This window comes from Aedes albopictus, chromosome 3 (genome assembly GCF_035046485.1).
Source record: "Aedes albopictus strain Foshan chromosome 3, AalbF5, whole genome shotgun sequence".
In the NCBI taxonomy this organism is placed as follows: Eukaryota; Metazoa; Arthropoda; class Insecta; order Diptera; family Culicidae; genus Aedes; species Aedes albopictus.
In genome coordinates, this window is record NC_085138.1 from 111,362,251 (window position 1) to 111,381,173 (window position 18,923).

At 41.9% G+C, this 18,923-nt stretch overlaps 1 protein-coding gene across 1 annotated transcript in view; it reads right to left on the minus strand.

The window, feature by feature from the left end:
• Positions 1 to 8,673: 8,673 nt before the first annotated feature.
• LOC109423405 (uncharacterized) overlaps positions 8,674 to 18,923 on the minus strand; it is a 234,113-nt gene continuing 223,863 nt past the window's right edge. Inside the window, exon 10 of the mRNA XM_062843025.1 lies at positions 8,674 to 10,449. Within this exon, the coding sequence (XP_062699009.1) occupies positions 9,168 to 10,449 (1,282 nt within the window). The 3' untranslated portion in view covers positions 8,674 to 9,167. The remainder of the gene's footprint in view (positions 10,450 to 18,923) is intronic.

Below are 18,923 nucleotides of genomic sequence, written 5' to 3' on the forward strand. Positions count from 1 at the left end.
GAGAACAGAAGTTCAGATTTGCAGAAGCAACCCTTCTTCTTTTCTGTCAACCAACGACTAAAGTTCCAACCGGGGTTAGTTACCGTAAACCCGGGACAAATCGATCTCCGGGTTGAAATTGATCAGACGTTTTTTCGTTAGATAAGGCAAACCTTAAACTGTTTCCTTTCCAGAATCGTGCTATTGGGATCAGATCCCGAGCAGAAAAAAAAATAGCTGAAGAATACCAAACTCAGTTATGGAAAACCGAATACCTATAGGTATTTGTATACAAATAGCGATTTATCCATAATTGAATAATACCTCAAGCAGTCCTCAACATCAAACCAATAACTCGTTGATGTATTTTATCAATACCTACAAAATACTATATTAAGTTATTTTCAATACTTGGGTAACCAACCAATACCTTGTCTTGGTATGATACCGGTATGCTGCAACTATGTGTCAGTTATTCATTCCTGCTCGGGATACTAACGGAAACTTTTATGAAAACTATTTAAACTATGATGTATTTACCGAAAAAACATCTGATCAATTTCGACCTGGAGATCAATTTGTCCCCGGTGTACGGTACCCGATCTTCCCTTAGGTTGTTCGCAACAATTAAATCATCCAGCAATACTTTAGGGAAGTTCGAAGTGACTATATTACAGCTCTACGCTTGGGCATTCAAGTTTTTTTTGTGTGTTACATCTGCTGATCTGCGAAGTAATTCTGTTTAGATTATCTGTTCTTCATTGGTATTATCTGCCCTTAGCTTGAAAAAGTTTGTTCAGGTTTAGCGACAGTCTCAACCTCAAAAGGGCCTACACAGGAGCATATCACGACTTCGTTCCAATGTGATATTGTACTAAACGTTAGCCCATCATAAAACCAACCCTTGCGTGCTCAAAAGTATTCCCCGCTGAATGATCACTGTCAAGTTTAGCTATTGCCGGTGTACATAATCTTCGCCTTCTATCAACCGTCGTCGATCATGACCTAAACCCTCAGCAATGCCCGTCGCAAATAAATATCGCGCATTAATTAGCATCCACCTTCCTGCGCGGACTAATCAATTCCCAATATCTGGTGCTAATGAGCGCCAAACCGAACGATCAGGGTGGAAAATGGCGAGAAGGAGAGGTGGTAGCGCGCCATATAATTATCGGTATCGATATGCAATTCCAATCTGTCTGTCAGCCAGTCACTCACTCATTCGTTGGCAAAGTATTCGAGTTTAAGAGTGAAGTACAGTGAACTGGAAATAAGTTGTTTTTCAAAACAAAGGAAGAAGTATGACAATTAATATAAAATTTGAAAAATATATGAAAAAGAAAAAGATTGTGTCAGTCTGAGTGTGGTACTAGCATGGAACGAGCTCACCTTTGATGCAATGCAACTGCTGTATGGCTACATTATTGGGTAATTTTTTTTATAAAAATAACACTTTCACAGTCTAGTCAAATTATCCAAAATGCTACAATATGATTCCGGGGTGACTAACCTTCTCCTAGCAGATCAAATTCCCTCCTCTCTACGGTAAAGATAAAGCCAATGCAAGGTATACTACAGTTTGGTGACAACCATCGACTGAAACACAAAGCAAAACGGTCTAAAACGACGGCGGGCGGTTGAGGTGATGTGCGCAGCAATGAAGATCCGCCAGTTCCGATAGGAACCGCGAAGGGGATCGTGTGCCGCTCCAAACAACACTGCCGCACGGGCCCAGGAGATAATTACAGCCAATTGGATTCGCCGCCACACTAAACTAAATTGTACCCCTTCGACGATTCTGATGGGCTCAGCTCAGGCTGAAACGACGACGACGACGATCGGTTAGTGGTCTCTGGTGTGACGTGTGCTACGAGATGACGATGACTTCGGTCCGGACCCAGAGCGCAAGTAATTGCAGGCCTTTCAAGCTGTCGATAATGATATGTGCTTTGTGTGACTTTGGAGTAATTTCAATAATTAACGGCAGTGAATCCCCATTATTGACGGGGGGAGGGAGGCAGGATAACAGCTGACGAGGTTCGGAGCACAGTTTAGAATTTAGCGTGGCGATTGCCACTGAAGGTCATGGCTCAGTAGTGGAATAAATTATACATCATTGGCTCGGATTTTAAATGTTGATCAGATCATTGTGGCTGGCGCACAGTATGAAGCACTAAACTGCACAGAAATGACTATGATTGTGGTATACAGTCTAGACTAGATTCTTTTTTTTAGCGAGATCTCAAGAGTTTATCATCTGGAGGAATAAAAATTAGTTTCTGGGTGAAATTTCAGGTGAACAATATCTCAAAGGTGGAATTCCTGACGATATTTCTAAAGTTATTCCTAAGTGAATTGCTGGAAGTATTTTTGAGGGAGTTCTTGGAGGTATTCCTGAACAAATTCCTGGAGACAATCACGAGAAGAACCCTCAATGAAATCTTGAGGAAGTTCCTGGAGAAATTCCTGGGGGATTTTTTCGAGGAATTCCTGATAGAGTTGAGCGAGTTCCTAGGATAATTCTTGGCAGAATACCTGGAAAAAATCCTGAAAATATTCTTGAGGGAACCCTGAGGATTCATGGAAGAATTTCTGGTAATTTTTGAAAGTGTTTTTTTATTTTTATTTTTTATTCTGAGGGATTTTTTCGAAAAAATTCTAGTAAAGGTCATGGAAAAGTTTTTTTTATCTGTATTAACGAGATTTTTAGCCCTAGACTAGTTCATCTCGGGACCCACGCTTTACTTCCCTTCCGAAGGAAGAACTCATATTTTGCGAGTTTGTCGGGAGTGGGATTCGATCCCAGGTCTTCAGCGTGATAGTCAAGTGTTCTAACCATCACACCAGGTCCGCTCCACACCCTGGAAGAGTTTTTGAAGGTGTTCCTGAACGAATTCTCGGGGGAATTTCTGTAAGAATTCCTTCTTGATAAACTTCTGAGTGGATTTTTAAGAGAATTACTGAGGAAAATCCCCTGGAAGAATTCCTGAAGGAGTTCTTGGAGGAAATCCTTTGGAAATCCCTGGAAAAAACTTTGAGGAACTCCTCCTGAGAGAATTCTTGGAGAAATTTATGAGAGGATTAGTAAAGGAATTCACGCAGTCACGCAGCCATAGACCGAGCAGAATGGAGACGACTCCTATATACAGCAGAGGTCACTCAGGCCGGTACGTATTCCGTAGAAAATTCCTAGACTTATTTCTGAAGGAATTTCTGGAGGAATTTCAGACGAAAGTGCTGTAGAACATCCTGAGAAACATGAAGAAGTTCCATTTAAGAATTCCTTGAAAATTTCATGATAAAATCCTAGGAAGAATTTCTGAGCGAATTTCTGGACGAGTTTTTTGAGAAGTTCCTGGAGGAATTTCTGATAAACGCCTTTAGGAATTCCTGGGGGTATTCCTGGAAGGTTACCTGTATGAATTTTTGGGGGAATTCCTTGAAGTTTTTTTGAGGTTATCCTGGGGTAATCCTGAGTGAATTTCTGGAAGAATTTCCAAAGGAGCTTTTGGAGAAATTTCTGAGGAAGTTTCTAGGGGATTTTTTTATGGCATTGCTAGAACAATTCCTGAAAAAAATCCTGGAAGAATTTCTATAAGTGTGTTTGGATAAATTCCAGGAGGAGTTTCTGGCCTAATGCCTGTAGAAATTCTTGGGAGAGTCCTGATAGAACTACTGTAATAGTGGCTGGAGGTATTTCTGAGGAAATCCTGAGGAGAACCCTGTAATAAATCCTGAGAAAGCTCCTGGAGAAATTTTTGACGGAGTTCCTGGAGGAATTCTTGGAAGAATTCCAAGGAAATTAATTCTCAAGGAAATTTTTCGAGGAAATACCTGAGGAAATTCTTGAAGGAATTCCTAAGGGAATTCCTAAAAGTATTTCTGATGTAACTCTTGAAAGTATACCTGAGAGAATTCCTGGAGAAATTCTTGAAGGAATTGCTTAAAGATTTCTTGTGGGAATTGAGAAAATTCCTAAGGAAATTCTTGGCAGAATTCCAAAAAGACTTTTTGTAAGAATTCCTGGAAGTTATCCTGAAAATATTCTTGAGGGAATCTTGAGGAATTTAATAAAAGAATTTCTGTAGGTATTCCCGAGGCAATTCCTGGCAGTATTAATAGAAAAATCCGTGAGGTAATTTATGAAAGAATTTCTAAGGGATTTCTTTAAAGCATTCTTTAGAGCACAGGTTCCCAACATTTCAGGTGCGTGACCCTCTTTGGCCAGCAGACGTACTTTTCGCGACCCACCATTGAAATCCTCTCACTTATTGTCTTTTACAGTAATATTTTCAGCTGTTCCTCGCGACCCCCTGGAGACCGGTGACCTCCCTGCGTGACCCACAGTTTGGGAAACCATCCCTTGAAGAATTCCTTATTGTATTTCTGGAAGATTTTTTGAATAAACACCTGAAAGAATTCCTGAGAAATTAATGAGTTAATTTTTAAGGAAATTCCTGAAGTTCTGTGAAAATTTCTGTAAGAGTTCCTTTAAGGATTTATCAGGGAATTTTCCTCCTTCTTTTGCTAAGGAAGAACTCCTTAGCAAATTTCCGGAACAATTACTGAAAAAAATACTGGTAGCATTCGTTAGAGAATACCTGGAGGACATCCTGTGGGAATCCCTAGTGGAAACATTGAAAGAATTCCAGGAGATGCTCCTGGAGAGGACATTCTTGGAAAAAAAAATCTGAATAAAATTTCTAACGAAATTTCTAAGGCTATTTCCTAGGAAATTCCTGGAGGAAACCCTGAAGAAATTCGTGAAGAAGTTCCTGGAAGAGTTCGTAGAAAAAAGCCAGGGAGAATTCTTGGGGGAATTCCTAAGGGAATTTCCGGAACAATAGGACGCAATCAGTGAAGTACTAGATAGAAAGTAGTGAGCTGGATTTTTGTATGGTGAGATGATCAATTCTCCATGAAATGGTGCAAACAGCGTGGGTTATATGATTTCTTGACTAATTTGATGCTGTTTGAGCAAAAGTTTGGATAACTGTGTTGTTGAAGTTGCAAGAAAAAATAATACAATAATACAGAAATGGAGAATTGATCATCTCACCATACAAAAATCCAACTCACTACTTTCAATCTAGTACTTCACTGATTGCGTCCTATTGCTGAGGGAATTCCAGGGAGAATTTATGAGGAAATTCCTGGAAAAGATTTTGGAAAAAAAAATCTGGAGGAATGCCTGTAGAAATGCTTGGGGAGCTCTTTGAAAAAAATTTGAGGAAAGCCTGAGAAACCCTGTTGGAAATTCCAAGGAAGTTTCTGGAGAAATACCTGAGGGAGTTCCTAAAGGAATTCTGCTGGAACAATTTCTGAAGGAATTTATGGAAGAATTTCTGCGGCAATTCTTGGAAGAGTTTCTAGGGAAATTCCAGGAGGAATTTCTGGAGGATTTCCTAGGTGAATGCCTGTAAAATACTTGCGGGTGATTCCTTAAAGAATTGCTGGAAGAGTGCCTGGAGGTATTCCTGAGGAAATCCCTGAAGGAAATTATGAGAAAGTTCCTGGAGAAATTCCTTGAAGAATTTATGAGAGAATTACTGGAAAAACTCCAGAGGGAATTCCCGGATTAATTCTTGAAGAAATAATAGAACAATTTCAGAGGGAGTCCCTTGAAGAGGTATTGCAGAAATGCCTGGAGCAATTTCTGGGGGAAGCCTTTTGAAATACCTTGGAAAATTTCTGGAGATATTCCTGGGGGTATTCTTGGAGAAATTCATAGGAGGATCATTTTAAACCTAATTTCCAATGCTCCGCCTGTAACGCTTCTCGCACACGGCATTTTGTCCTTTGATGGCAGATCAGAGCTCTGTCATAGCTTCAAATTCCATAAAACAGGCTTCTAGGGTACTTTCAGAAGTTTTCCAGAGACATTTTAGTCGGATTTAGAGAGTTACAAGGACGTTGCTGAGGGTATCAGGGAGTTCAGACCCGCTTCAGGGGCTCCTAGGGGTTTCGAGGGGTCTCATGGGCGTTTAAGAGGGTTTCAGAGGCGTTGTTGGGTGTCTAAGGGGTTTACACTGAAACCTCCATTTAGGATAAATCTATTTAGGCCCCTCCATTTGGGTAACGTTACCTCAATGGAATTTGATCATATTCAGAACAATTGCAGTACTCAAGATTACAGATAAAGTTGGTTTACGGGAAAAAAGCAGAATTATGAGTTAAGGGACGTTTACGGAGTGTTTAAGGGTTAAAAGTTTAAGAGTATCCGAGAACTCCCTGGAGTTAAGTAATCAGCGATTTATTGAAGCATTATGAATACAATTTATACTTACACAGCCTCATGTTGCTATGTGTTGTCAAGCGGAGAGTTCGTTGTCAGTTTAAGGATCTCCATGAACTTCCTTGCTTACAGGTCATCGATCTACCAATTATTCTTTATGGTTCTCTAAGAACTCCCTTGAGTATAGGTCATCAAATCTGCGAGGGCCACTAGTTGTATCTAAGAGTATTAAGAATGAAGTTAACACTCACACATCCCCAGGCATCTATGTTCTATCAAGTGGTGGGTTCTATGGCTGTATAGCATGACCGAGAATTCTCTTGAGTTAAGCCATCTACAAGCGTAATCTATTGGAATATTATGAATGAAATTTATGCTTGAATAGCCTCATGCAACTATGTGCTGTCAAGTGGTGAGTTCGTTGTCAGTTTGAGGATCTCCAAGAACTTCCTTGAGTATCATCAGATCTATCAACGTAATTGATTGTCTCTGAGAGCTTCATGACTAAGGTTCATACTCACAAAACCCCCATGAAACCTCTGTGAAATTCACCTGCGAGCCTCTGAAGCCCCCTTAAGGCCCTTATAAACCTCCTGAAATGCCCTGAAATGCATTATAACGCCTTGAAACGTGTTGAAATGCTTTGAAACATCTCTAAACCCCTTTGACATCTTCGTGAAGTTCACCTAAAACCCTTGTGAAACCTCATCAAATGCCCTGTAACGCATTGGAAAGTCTAGAAACGCTTCTGAAATCCCTATAAAACCCCCGTGAAATGTACCTGAGATCCTTTGAAGCGCCCTCAAGCCCCCGTTAAACCTCCTGAACCTCCTAAAACGCCTTGAATCGCTTAGAAACGCCACGTAAACCCCTATAAACATACATAAAATTCAACTGAGAGCCACTGAAGCCCCCTAAAACCCCTGTGAAACCTCTTGAAATACCCTGAAACGCCCTGAAACGCACTGAAATGCCTTGAAACAATTTGAAACGCATCTGAATCCCTCATAAAACTTCCATGAAATTCTCCTGAGCCTTTAAAGGCCCCCAAAAACCCTGTGAAACCTCCTGAAACGCCCCGAAACGCTTCTGAAACGCATTGAAACGCCTTGAAACGCTTTGAAACGCCTCTGAAATCCCTATAGAAACTCCGTGAAATTTAGCTGAGATCCTTTGAAGCCCCCTAAAACCCCTCTGAAACCTCCTGAAACTCATTGAAACGCCTTGAAACACTTTGGAACACCTCTTAAACCCCTATGAAACCTCCGTGAAAAACACCTGAAAGTCTCTTAAGGAGAAACTTCAAAGAATACCAACATGGCTGCCACAATGGCCGACTTGGACCCCTACTCACGTTTTCAAGAGCACAAATCTTAAAAATTCGTAAACAAATGCGCTCAATTTGGAAAAGCTGCCTCTTTTTGCAAGTGAGCAAAGCCAGGATAATCAAGTTTGGCTTGGTTCGATGCTTCGTTCGTCAGATTTGTGCCTCTAAAGTTTGTATGTAAAATTGCAATGGGATTTCTTGATGTTTCACCTTAAGCACCCTCAAATTCACCGGCAACCTTCTGAAATGCCCTGAAACGTATTGAAACGCCCTGAAACGCATTGAAACGCCTTGAAACGCCTCTGAAACCCCCATGAAACCTTCGTGAAATTCACCTGTGAGCCGTTAAGATCCTCTTATAACTCCTGAAACACCTTGAAACGCCTCCGAAGGCACCCTTAAACCTCTTGAAACCTCCTGAAAGGCCATGAAACGCATTGAAACACTTTGAAACGCTACTGAAACCCCCTGGAATCCTCCGTGAAACTCACCCGAGAGTTTCTGAAGCACCATTAAATCTCTCACCTCCTGAAACGCCTTGAAACGCTTCTGAAACACAAATGAAATCCATGTGAAATGCACCTGAAAGCCTTTGAAGGCCATTAAAATACTCCTGAAAGCTCCCGAAACATCCTGAAACGCCCCCCAACTACTTGCAGACACGTTGCGATTGTTCTACGCAAAGCGAGGTGATAACAGACTGTGGTGGGGTTGCGAAAGCCAAGGTTGGATAGCGTTGTGTTTCTCGTTCAATTGGTCATCATTGTCTGAACCCCTTCACAACTAGGAATGGAAATATCCAAATTGAATCCTGCAAACTGGACCAATTTGTGCAATACTCTTTACTCACGGCTCGATTTTCGGTAAGACAGTTTGCAGGAATAATTGCCGAAAATATGTATTTGGTTGACAGCTGACAATAAGCTTCGACGGTGGAAATGGAAAGGAGGCGACACATTGATGTCAGGATTACCAGATGATCGTCTTCTACACCATCTAACAGTAGATAATCACGTTTTAGATGGAAATCGCAAGGTGGTCGAATTTATTTTAATTGCGCTTTTCACACTGACTAGACTAACAGAAACGTGGATTTTCGGATGACTGAACAACGTAACACGCACAATTTACAAAAACGATAAATTTATTCACAGAGTAAAGTCATGCTCACTGTGGACATGCATCGATAATAAATAAATAATAAAAGAATACTGTTGGTAAATAAATAGGCACTACCGAAGGAATCGCAAAAATGGAAGAAGAAATGCACGTTTAACGTCATCGTCCACCATTTCGATGGCGGACCAGTTTAGGACACAACTTTTTTTTCTCGCATCTAATTACAGGATTGCACATCTACATTGCAACTAGGGAGGGACCACCCGGAGGTTGGTCTTTATCTACACAGGAATAGGAAATATACTGTTCTTAAAATTTACACTAAATACAAACAAACAAATTGCTACTTGGCGTACAGCCTCTGCAACACTACCTACGAATTAAAACGCTTCTGGGCGATTTGTACCTCGATAGGAATACTATAAGTGAAATACTGATACTGGGATTCGATGTTCAACGAATGTTCAAACAAAACGTGTGTTGAAAGAATACTGTTTGATTCTTTTTTTAGTGAGATCGCTTGAGTTCCCGATGGCTGTCCAGCGTGGCGGCCGACGAGGACGAGGAGGAAGCCGACGAACCTGCTGCTTGCTGATGAAGGTGGTGATGGTGGTGGTGGAGGTGCTGCTGCTGATGGGCTTGCTGCTCTTCGGCAGGTTTACGATCTACCTGCTGGTTGGTGGAGGATGATCCGCCGCCTTCCAGGGCTAATAGGCGATGATCCGATGGCCACGGTGGAGGAGGGATCTGTAGTGGCACTGGCATCGGAAGGGACATTGGCACGGGAATTCCGTCTTGGGTGAGGGTACAGGAGAGTGGGTGCGGATGTGGAGGGCAGTCGGTCATGATGGGGACGAACTGTTCCGGCATCCAGTCGAAGGAGAAGGTGGTGGGGACTCCGGTGACGTGCGGTGCACTGGTTGGGGTAGGAGGAGTTGTGGTCATGTAGGGACTTAGTTCTTGATGGGAAATGTCCGGGACCTTTTGGACTGTGGTGTCCGACCAAGGAGGACTAGGGTTCCACTGGTCAATGAAGTCGGTCGGTTCGGTGATGGTGGACGGTGGAGGAGCTTTGATGATTCGACTGCTACGGGTGTGCAGGGAGGTAGACAGAGTCATTGTTTGGACACCACCGGATCCAATTAGGGGTCCGGCACCCCCACCTGCGATTCCAGCGGTGTTGTTACTGTTATCGTGATGCTCGTGGTTGATGGAATGGTTTGGTGGCTGGAGTTCAGTTACGGATCCGTCGGGTGAGTCTTGCCCGTTTTCCGGGATGTAGATAGGTTCTAATCGGCCAACGGCTCGCTTTTTGGTTGGGGGTGTCCCGTTCCGGTCAGGACCACCGTTGGTGGTTGGATTGTTTGGACTACTGCCAGTGCTTTCGCATCGAACTTGTCCCGGAATAATCGGAGGTTGACTGCTGTAGTCTACGGGCTGCGTATCGAGACGATAGGCGTACGGACGATAGTGTTCTCCCGCTAGACCATGGTGATGACTGATGATAGACGAGGACGTTCCATTATGGTGATGATGGGAGGTGCCTGAAGAAGAGCTGGATTGCCCCACGGGAGAATGGTAACCGTAGGATACGTGATGGGGAGGAGCGATGTAGCCATGAGCTTGTAGAGTGGAGTTGGGAGAGTGATGGCCGTGGCCATGGTAGTACGAAGTGTTCGGGGGAATCCGCGTGGCTCCCTCGAAGGGGATCCCAAATTGCATTTTGGATTGGACGGTGTAGTAGTGGTACAACCATGAATTGGACAGCATTACAGCCGCCTCTCGGCCACTGAAAAGAAATAGAAAAAAAATCAGTTACTGAAGAAAAAGCCTTGGTCTTCAACAAGGATCAACGTATAACGTAATATCGGTCTAGCTCTCTAAGCAACATCATAAAGTTGATTAAAATAAAGTAAACAAAGATAAATTATAAGAATAATCGAGTAATAAACGTTCCTATGTAAAACTGGCAACACTATTCGGAAGAGAATTACTTTGAAGATAACTGCCTTCCCCAACAACTTGACTTTTAATAAAAATATTATTTTTTTGTAGATTTACCATACACAAGTCCGGCCCTGGTACGGCACAGAAATACTCATAAGCAAAGGCAGGCAAATACATTCGCGTGCCTTCCCCATCTAGAAACCATGGCAAGAATGCCCATTCGAATGAGAAAAACGACGCGACGCAACGACGGCGACCACGACGACGCGTTCGTCGCTTAATGCGAATGCGTTCGACAAGTCTTTTGTTTTCCACTGTAATTCAATTAAACTTCCATAGACTTCCCATTTCTCGGCGGGCTGGCAGACAGCACACCATACTATACCTTGCCCCTCTAGGTACAGATTCGAAGCATTCCGGTGGTGTTGGAACGGATTTCCAAGTTGTTCCTCGGCACATTAGAGATTATTGGCCAATTAATTACGAAACCTATTTCTTCGGACCTCCGTTTGCCTGCGATAGTTTTATGGGGCTACCCACTAGGTAGCAGCAATCGCGCGTGTGTGTTTTTGAACAAGCGTGTGAATTATTTGTCCTATTCACGTTTGCTCCTTAGGTTGTGCTGCTGCTGGCTGGAGCAAGATTCGAGGTGTATAGGTCAGTAATGTGTGTGCTTCTGAACCGGTGGCTGATTATCCGCCAAATGAGGGGCCATTTGTTTTCACCCCTTCGGATCGGGTGGTGGTGCCAAAGTGAAACTGACCCGCACTCAGCATGATGCAGGTTCGAACATTCCGGGCATCTGTTTTCGTGTTGGTTGCCGCTGAAACAGTTGCACCTTGCACCACACACCGGTTCGAGGTTTGTGTAATGTGAGTTCGATAAGTAGATAAATTTATCTATCAATGGCAAATGAATTGTCTAATTAAATTACTGGATCTGGTTCCGTCGGTTTGGTTTCGGTCGAGGCAGCTGGACCGCGATTGATACCGCTGCAGGAGGTCTTGGTGGGCCAGATTGTGAAATATCTACCACTGCGCTGACGGTGAGGTTCGATGCACTACTCAACCTATTGGTATGGTTGGGCTTGCTGTTTGAACCAATTTATAGAAGTATTAGATATCTGCCTTTTGTGAAAATCATTTACTACTGGATGCAGGTAATTTGTCAAATAAAAATGCATAAAATGCTTTCAATAATATCTCTAAGCTCATTTGGAGAGCCAATCAACTACATTTTTAGACATCGGTTATGATTCGGATGAGCATTGTGAGGTCAGATTTGAGTTGTATGCAGTACTCTGGGTTCAAAGAAAATAACAAAAACCAGTTTAAGAAGTTTCGACACACGTTTATTTGCAATACATGAATCTCATCAGTTTCTGAAAGTTTTATTTTCATTATTTATCAGTTGGTATTGTTGTTGTCCCCAATTTTTTGTCGCCACCTTCCGTTTGTCCTCTTTTTGTCGTTTCAGAAATTATTTCTGGGATTCCTTCAAGAACTCTTTCCGGGATTTCTGTGTGAGTTGTTCCGGGAACTCCTTCCAGGATTACTTCAAGCACATCCTTACTCTTTCTTGGGTTCCTCTAGGATTCTTTTTCGGGATTTTACTGGTAACTTTTTCCGGATTTCCTTCACGAACTTCAAGGATTCCTTTAGAAGTTCTATCCAGGATCACTGAATTCCTCCGGAAATTCCTGTCCTGCATATCTTTCTGGAATTACTTTGGAGGTTCGTTTTTTAATTCCCCCAGATGATCCTAATGGAAATTTTGAAGGAGTTTATTAAACAATTCCTCCAGAAGAATTTTTAATAATTCCTTCGGGAGTTTTCCAGTGAGTTCTCTATGATTTTTTTTATAGAATTACTTTAAGAGTTCCTTATGAAATTCCTACAGCAGTTTCTAGAGTAGTACCTCGAATAATTCCCTAAAGAACCAGTTGCTTCACCCAGAGTTCCTTCAGGTTTTCCTCTATGGTTTTTTGCCTTTCTCGTACACTAAGTGTACTGGAAAGGCTATATGTTCACTCCAAAAATGACTTTTTGATAGGAGGCCCGGAGGGTCGAGTCACATATACCAATCAACTCAGCTCGACGAGTTGAGGTGATGTCTGTGTGTGTGTATGTGTGTGTGTATGTATGTGTGTATGTGTGTGGTCAAAATAAACTCACATCACTTTTTTGAACTAAACCTCAACCGATTTTAATGACCGATGGTTCATTCGACGCAGAATCTGGTCCCATTGTTTCCTATTGAAAATGGTTCGGATCGGTCCAGCCGTTCCGGAGTTATGGCCATTTAGGTGTTCCGGACCGGTACCCCAGGAAGAGGCCAGATATGAAAACGCTACAAACCCATCCATGCAGCACATCAAACTACGGCGTTTTCGATAAATTGATGAATTGTAAGCAGAAAAATAGTCCGAGACCATATCTGAACCGGTTGTGTTCCGGAACCGGTTCCGGGTGTTCCGCCGGAAGTGGCCAAACATAAAAGTGAACTAAACCCATGCATGCGACATATCAAACCAGGGGCTTTTTCGGTAACGTGATGAACAGTAAGCAGGAAAACATTCTCAGACCACATCGGAACCGGTAGTGTTCCGGAACCGGTACCAAATGTCCCGCCGGAGGTGGCCAAGTATAAAAGTTAACCAAACCCATGCATGCGACATATCAAATAGTGTTTTTTTTGATATCCTGATAAGAAGTTAGCAGGAAAATAGTCTCAGACCATATCGGAACCGGTTGTGTTCCGGAAACGGTTCCGGGTGTCCCGTCGGAAGTGGCCAAATATAAAAATGATCTAAAACCATGCATGCGACATATCAAACCATGGCTTTTTCGATAACCTGATGAACAGTAATCAGGAAAGCATTCTCAGACCACATCAGAACCGGTAGTGTTTCGGAACCGGTTCCAGATGTCCTGCCGGAGGTGGCCAAGTATAAAAGTTAACCAAAACCATGCATGCGACATATCAAATAGTGGCTTTTTTGATATCCTGATGAGCAGTAAGCAGGAAAACATTCTCAGACAATATCTGAACCAGTTGTGTTCCGGAACCGTTTCCTGGTGTCCCGTCAAAAGTGGCCAAATATAAAATTAAACTAAAACCATACATGCGACATATCAAAACGCAGCTGTTTTGATAATCTGATGAACAGTAAGCAGGAAAGTATTCTCAGACCATATCGGAACCGGTTCCAGATGCCCCGCCGGAGGTGGTCAAGTATAAAAGTTAACCAAACTCATGCATGCGACATATCAAATAGCGGCTTTTTTGATATCCTGATTAACAATAAGCAGGAAAATATTCTCTGAACATATCTGAATCGGTAGTGATCCGGAACCGGTTTCGGGTGTCCCGCCGGAAATAGCCAAATATAAAAGTGAACCGAACCCATTCTTGCGACACATCAAATCGCGGTTTTTTTGGTATCTTGATTTGGCAAAAAAAGTTTCTGGCCATATTGGAGAAAACCGGTAGTGTTTCACAACCGATTACGGTTGCCCCATCAGAAGTGGTCAAATGTAAAGGAGAACCAAACCATAAATTCGACACATTAAATGACTTTTTAGGTAACCTGATTAACGGTTAAGGTGAAACATCAAGAAATCCCTTTGCAATTTTGCATACAAACTTTAGAGGCACAAATCTGACGAACGAAGCATCGAGCCAAGCTGCACTTGTTTATCCTGGCTTTGCTTACTTGCAAAAAGAGGCAGCTTTTCCTAATCGAGCGCAATTGTTTACGATTTTTTAAGATTGGTGCTCTTAAAATCGTGAGTAGGGGTTCAAGTCAGCCATTGTGGCAGCCATATTTGTATCCTCTGAAGTTTCTCCTTAACAAGAAAAAAAATCATAGACCATACTTTGGAAAACCAATAGTGTGCCGAAACCGGTTCCAGGTGCCCCAATGGAAGTCAAATGTAGAACGGAACCAAACGCATACACGCCGCACATAAAATAACGGCTTCTTCGATAACGCAAAGAACGGCCAGCAAGAAAATAGTCCCAGGCCACATTTATCGGTAGTGTTCCGGAACCAGTTTCGAGTGCCTCGCCGAAACTGGCGAAATGCACAAATTAACCAAACCCATGCATGCATTACACCAATTTGCGACTTTTTGGGAAAACTGATTAACAATTTGCATGAAACTAGTGTAAGGCCATATCAGAAGCCATCAGATTGCTGTCAAATTACCTGGGTAAACTTTAAATTCTATGAACTAACTCTATTTTAGTTTTGTTTAGATTGTAGGATTTGTTTTTGAACACAAATTTTACAGATATTGTGGTAGTACGAATTGATAGCTTGTTCATTTTACGACTGTTGGCTTCCGAAGTTCACTGCGGTTGATCACCAAACGGATCAGGTGTCGGAAAGCACCAAATTTGAACTTCCGGAAGTAGCAGCTGCACGAGGAGCCGCTGCGGATGTGAGTAACATCACAATATCGAATCATTCCTATTTACAGTGTATTGCACTGTGACATTTGATCATTTTTTAATTCGACAAATGTCGAATGAGCGGGGTACGAATAAAAAAGTGTCGTATTAAAGAGTGATGAATATGCAGGGTTTGACAGTACATCAGATAGCAGCTCTTTTGATAACTTCTCTTTCACTACTTACGTTCGTGTTTTCAACAGCCAATAAAATAAAACTTAAAATGTGCAGAAAAAAACTTTGTCGAAGACCATGAAGTGATCTGTGATTGTGTAAAAAGTTATATCTTAGCTTGTCAGTATCGTCTTGATATTGGCCAGCCTCCAATTCAATGATGGCTTTGATAAAAATATCAGGATTCAGGAACACTTTGACATACATCGACGGAAAGATCGTGAGAACATATATGACGAGAAAGGCACTATCACCACTAGGTGGATTAATTTGGGTTTTTTTTCTGGAATTCCGTTTTCCAGCAGTTCTATTCTGGAAAATACTGAAAATACAAAAGAAACATTAAGAAGAAAATTCCTAAAGGATTTTTGGAACCCCTTGAGAATTCCAGGAATTTCAGAAGAAATTTTGGAAGAAATCCTGGAAGGAGTTTCTGGTGGAATTCCAGATTGATCAATTTTAGAAATATCAGAAGAAATACCTGAAAGTGTCCAAGACGAAATTTCTAGAGGAACACCAAAAAGAATCTCAGATGGAGCTCCCTGAAGAATCACAGAAGAAACTTCTAGAATAGTTCTGGAATAAATTTCTAGAGAAACCACTGAAGTAATTTATGGAGCAATCCCAGGAAGAACTCCTCTCGGAATGAATTCCTAGATATATTGCGAAAGAAATTTCTAGAGGAATTTAGAACTCCTGGAGGTATCTCAGGAGGTATTCCCTAAGAAATCCAGAACGAATCTATGAGGGAATCTTTGCAGTACTTTCTGAATTCTTGACGGAATGTCTGAAAGAATCCCGGATGAAATGAATTAAGGAATCTCAGATGAAACTCTTGGATGAATCCCAAATGGAGCTTCTGAAGTAATTCCCGGAAGAATCTCATAAAAAAAACTTCAGAATATGAAACGAAATTATTCGAAGTACTTTGTTAAAAAATCGGGAAGGAAATCCGGATGGGTTCCATTGGAATTCTTTCCGCGTTTATGAGATTTCCATTCGAATCGAGTCAAGTACGAGACACTGAAGTTGACCTTACAGTTGACGTCGGAATACGTATTTGTCAAAGGATGCAATTTCTTAGTGGAATTAACAGTACTCAACCTGATTTTCTTTTAACTCATGAGATTTCTCCAAGAGTTCCCGGATTCCTCCAGAAATTCCTTCCGAAACTCTCTAGAAATTCAATACGAGATCCCATATTGGAATTTCCTCTTGGATTTTTTCAGAATTTTTTTCTGGGATTACTCCAGCAATTTTTCCTAGGGTTCCTTTAGTCATACCTCTCATGGTTTCACCAGAAATTTATTCCAGGAGTCCTTAAGGAGTTACTTCTGTAATTCCTCAGAGAGCTCCATATGAAATTCTTGTTATGGTTCCTCAAAAATGGTTCGCTCCAGAATTCTTCCAGGAATTCTTCGGTGATTTCAGGAGATTGTATCAGGAATTTTTCCAGGAGTTTTGGGAATCTTTCCAGGAACTGTTTCCGAGATTTTTCTGGATTTCTTCTAAGAGTCGTCCAGGAATTTATTCCGACGAGAATAGCATCTTTTGGAATACTTTCAAAAGTTTTTATTCTTGGATTGTCTCATGAGTTCTTGAAAAAAAAATGGAATCGCAGAAGGAAAAATCAGCTCCTGTGAGAAAAAGCTGATGAAGCAATTCTAAAAAAAAATATTGGAGGAACTTCACAAGAAACGGCTGTAGGAACTTCATAAGGAATTCCAAAAGCAATTTAATAAAGAATGCCACAAAACACTTTTGGAGGAATTTTGTATTAAAAACTCTTGGAGGATTTCCATCTCTAGAACATCTCGATATTTGCAGAATGAACGTTCAGAAAAATTACAGATGGATTTGCTGAAATTCCAGAAGGAATCCAGAAAATAGTTTCTAGAGGAATCTTGGAAGAAGCTCTTGAAATAAAACGGAAGTAGTTTCTGAAAGAATCGCGAAAAGAGTTCCCAAAACAATCTCAGAAGCAGTTCAGAAAAATAATACCTAAATAGTTGCTGAAGGGTTTCGGAAGAAGTTCTTGCAGGAATCCCGGAAGGAGTTTTGAAGAGAATCCTAGCAGAAGTTACTCGAAGAATTCCGGAAAGATGTTGTTGGGAGAATACCGGAAGAATTATTTGGAAGATTCCGGGATGAATCTCAGAATTTCTGTAGAACTTGCTGAATAAATCTGCAGGAATTTTGGTAGAGGTTGTTAAAGAATTTCCGGAATGATTACCTGAAGGACTGAGAAAAGATCTTCTCGGGGAAGCCCGGAAGAAAACTCTGGTGAAGTTCCAGGAAGGTTCACAGAAGGAACTCCTGGTGTAATCTCAGATTAATATCCTTGAGAATTTCCAAAAAGAACAATGGAAGGTATTCGTAAAGGAACACTTAGGGGGATCTCAGGAAAAACTTCTTCAAGAAATCCTGAAAAGATTGTCTAGAGGAATCCCGAGGAATTTTAGATGGAACCAGTTGATGAATCTCAGAAGAACGTGCTGAAATATCCCAGAGGGAACATCTAAAGCAATACTTAATAAACACCCTGAAGAATCTCAGAAGAAACCCCTGGAGGAGTACTAGAAAAAAAAATGTGGATTAAACGTGTAAAAGGTGAGATGAGATGGGAAAAAATGATAAACTCGCCCGTAGATGCTACTTCAGTATCGGCAGTCCTGCAACACTAACACAAGGAACCCATTAGATAGCTGGTTAGGACTAACAGACATCTTTTCAGTGTGTGAGTGTTGGAGATCTTCTGTTCTTAGGCGAAAATGGCGACTGCTACGCCAGGTTGCATGTCAATGTATGGAAGGCGAAGGAAATCCATACGGATGTCAGAGTGCTGTTGAGAAATGGTTGGCAGAGGGTTCAAACATTGGTGCGTGGATGCCAGGCGTTAAGTGACAGATTGTTTGTTTGATATATTGAAGATGTTGCGGCACAGTTCGCTTGACTACATAACCTGTAGGTGTTATATGAAGAAGCGTAGTGCAAACAAATGGAACTGCTGTGCCGTTCTCAAGAAACACTGAAGCTCTACCAGAAGCTCAACATATCCCACAACGGCTTCGTGCCGCAAGCCAAAATATGCAGGGAAAAGGACGGGAGCCTCTTGACGATCGGCCGTGAGGTGATCGAAAGGTGGAATCAGCACTTCGATGAGCATCTGAATGGTGTGGAGAGCGCAGACATGGAGGACCAAGGCAGCGGAAGAAATTACTAAGTCAGTACAGCAGGGATCACCAACGAGTCAATTCCCAAGTTGAGGGAAGTTAAGGATGACACATCATCAGCAGCTCCAGAACAATAAGTCAGCTGGTAAGGATGACATCAGGTCAAGGCGGTAGCGGACAACCACGCAGGATGGAGATATTTTAATTCGACCTTAAGTAAGTAAGTAAGTAAGGATGGTATCGTAGCAGAACTTATCAAAATAAGCCCGGAAAAGTTGATCCCAGCCTACACCGACTAAAACTCTGAATCGAGGGGACCGAACAACTACTAGAGGAGTGGAAGTAAGTGGTGACTTACCCGATCTACATGAAAGGTAGCTAGTTGGAGTGTAAAGGTTTCGGGTGATCTGTCTAGTTTGTTCGAATCTCACCGGGAATAACGACAAGATGATGGACTTTCAAGCCTGCTGTTCGATATCGCTCTGAAAGGAAGGTGTTATGCGACGAGCTAGGC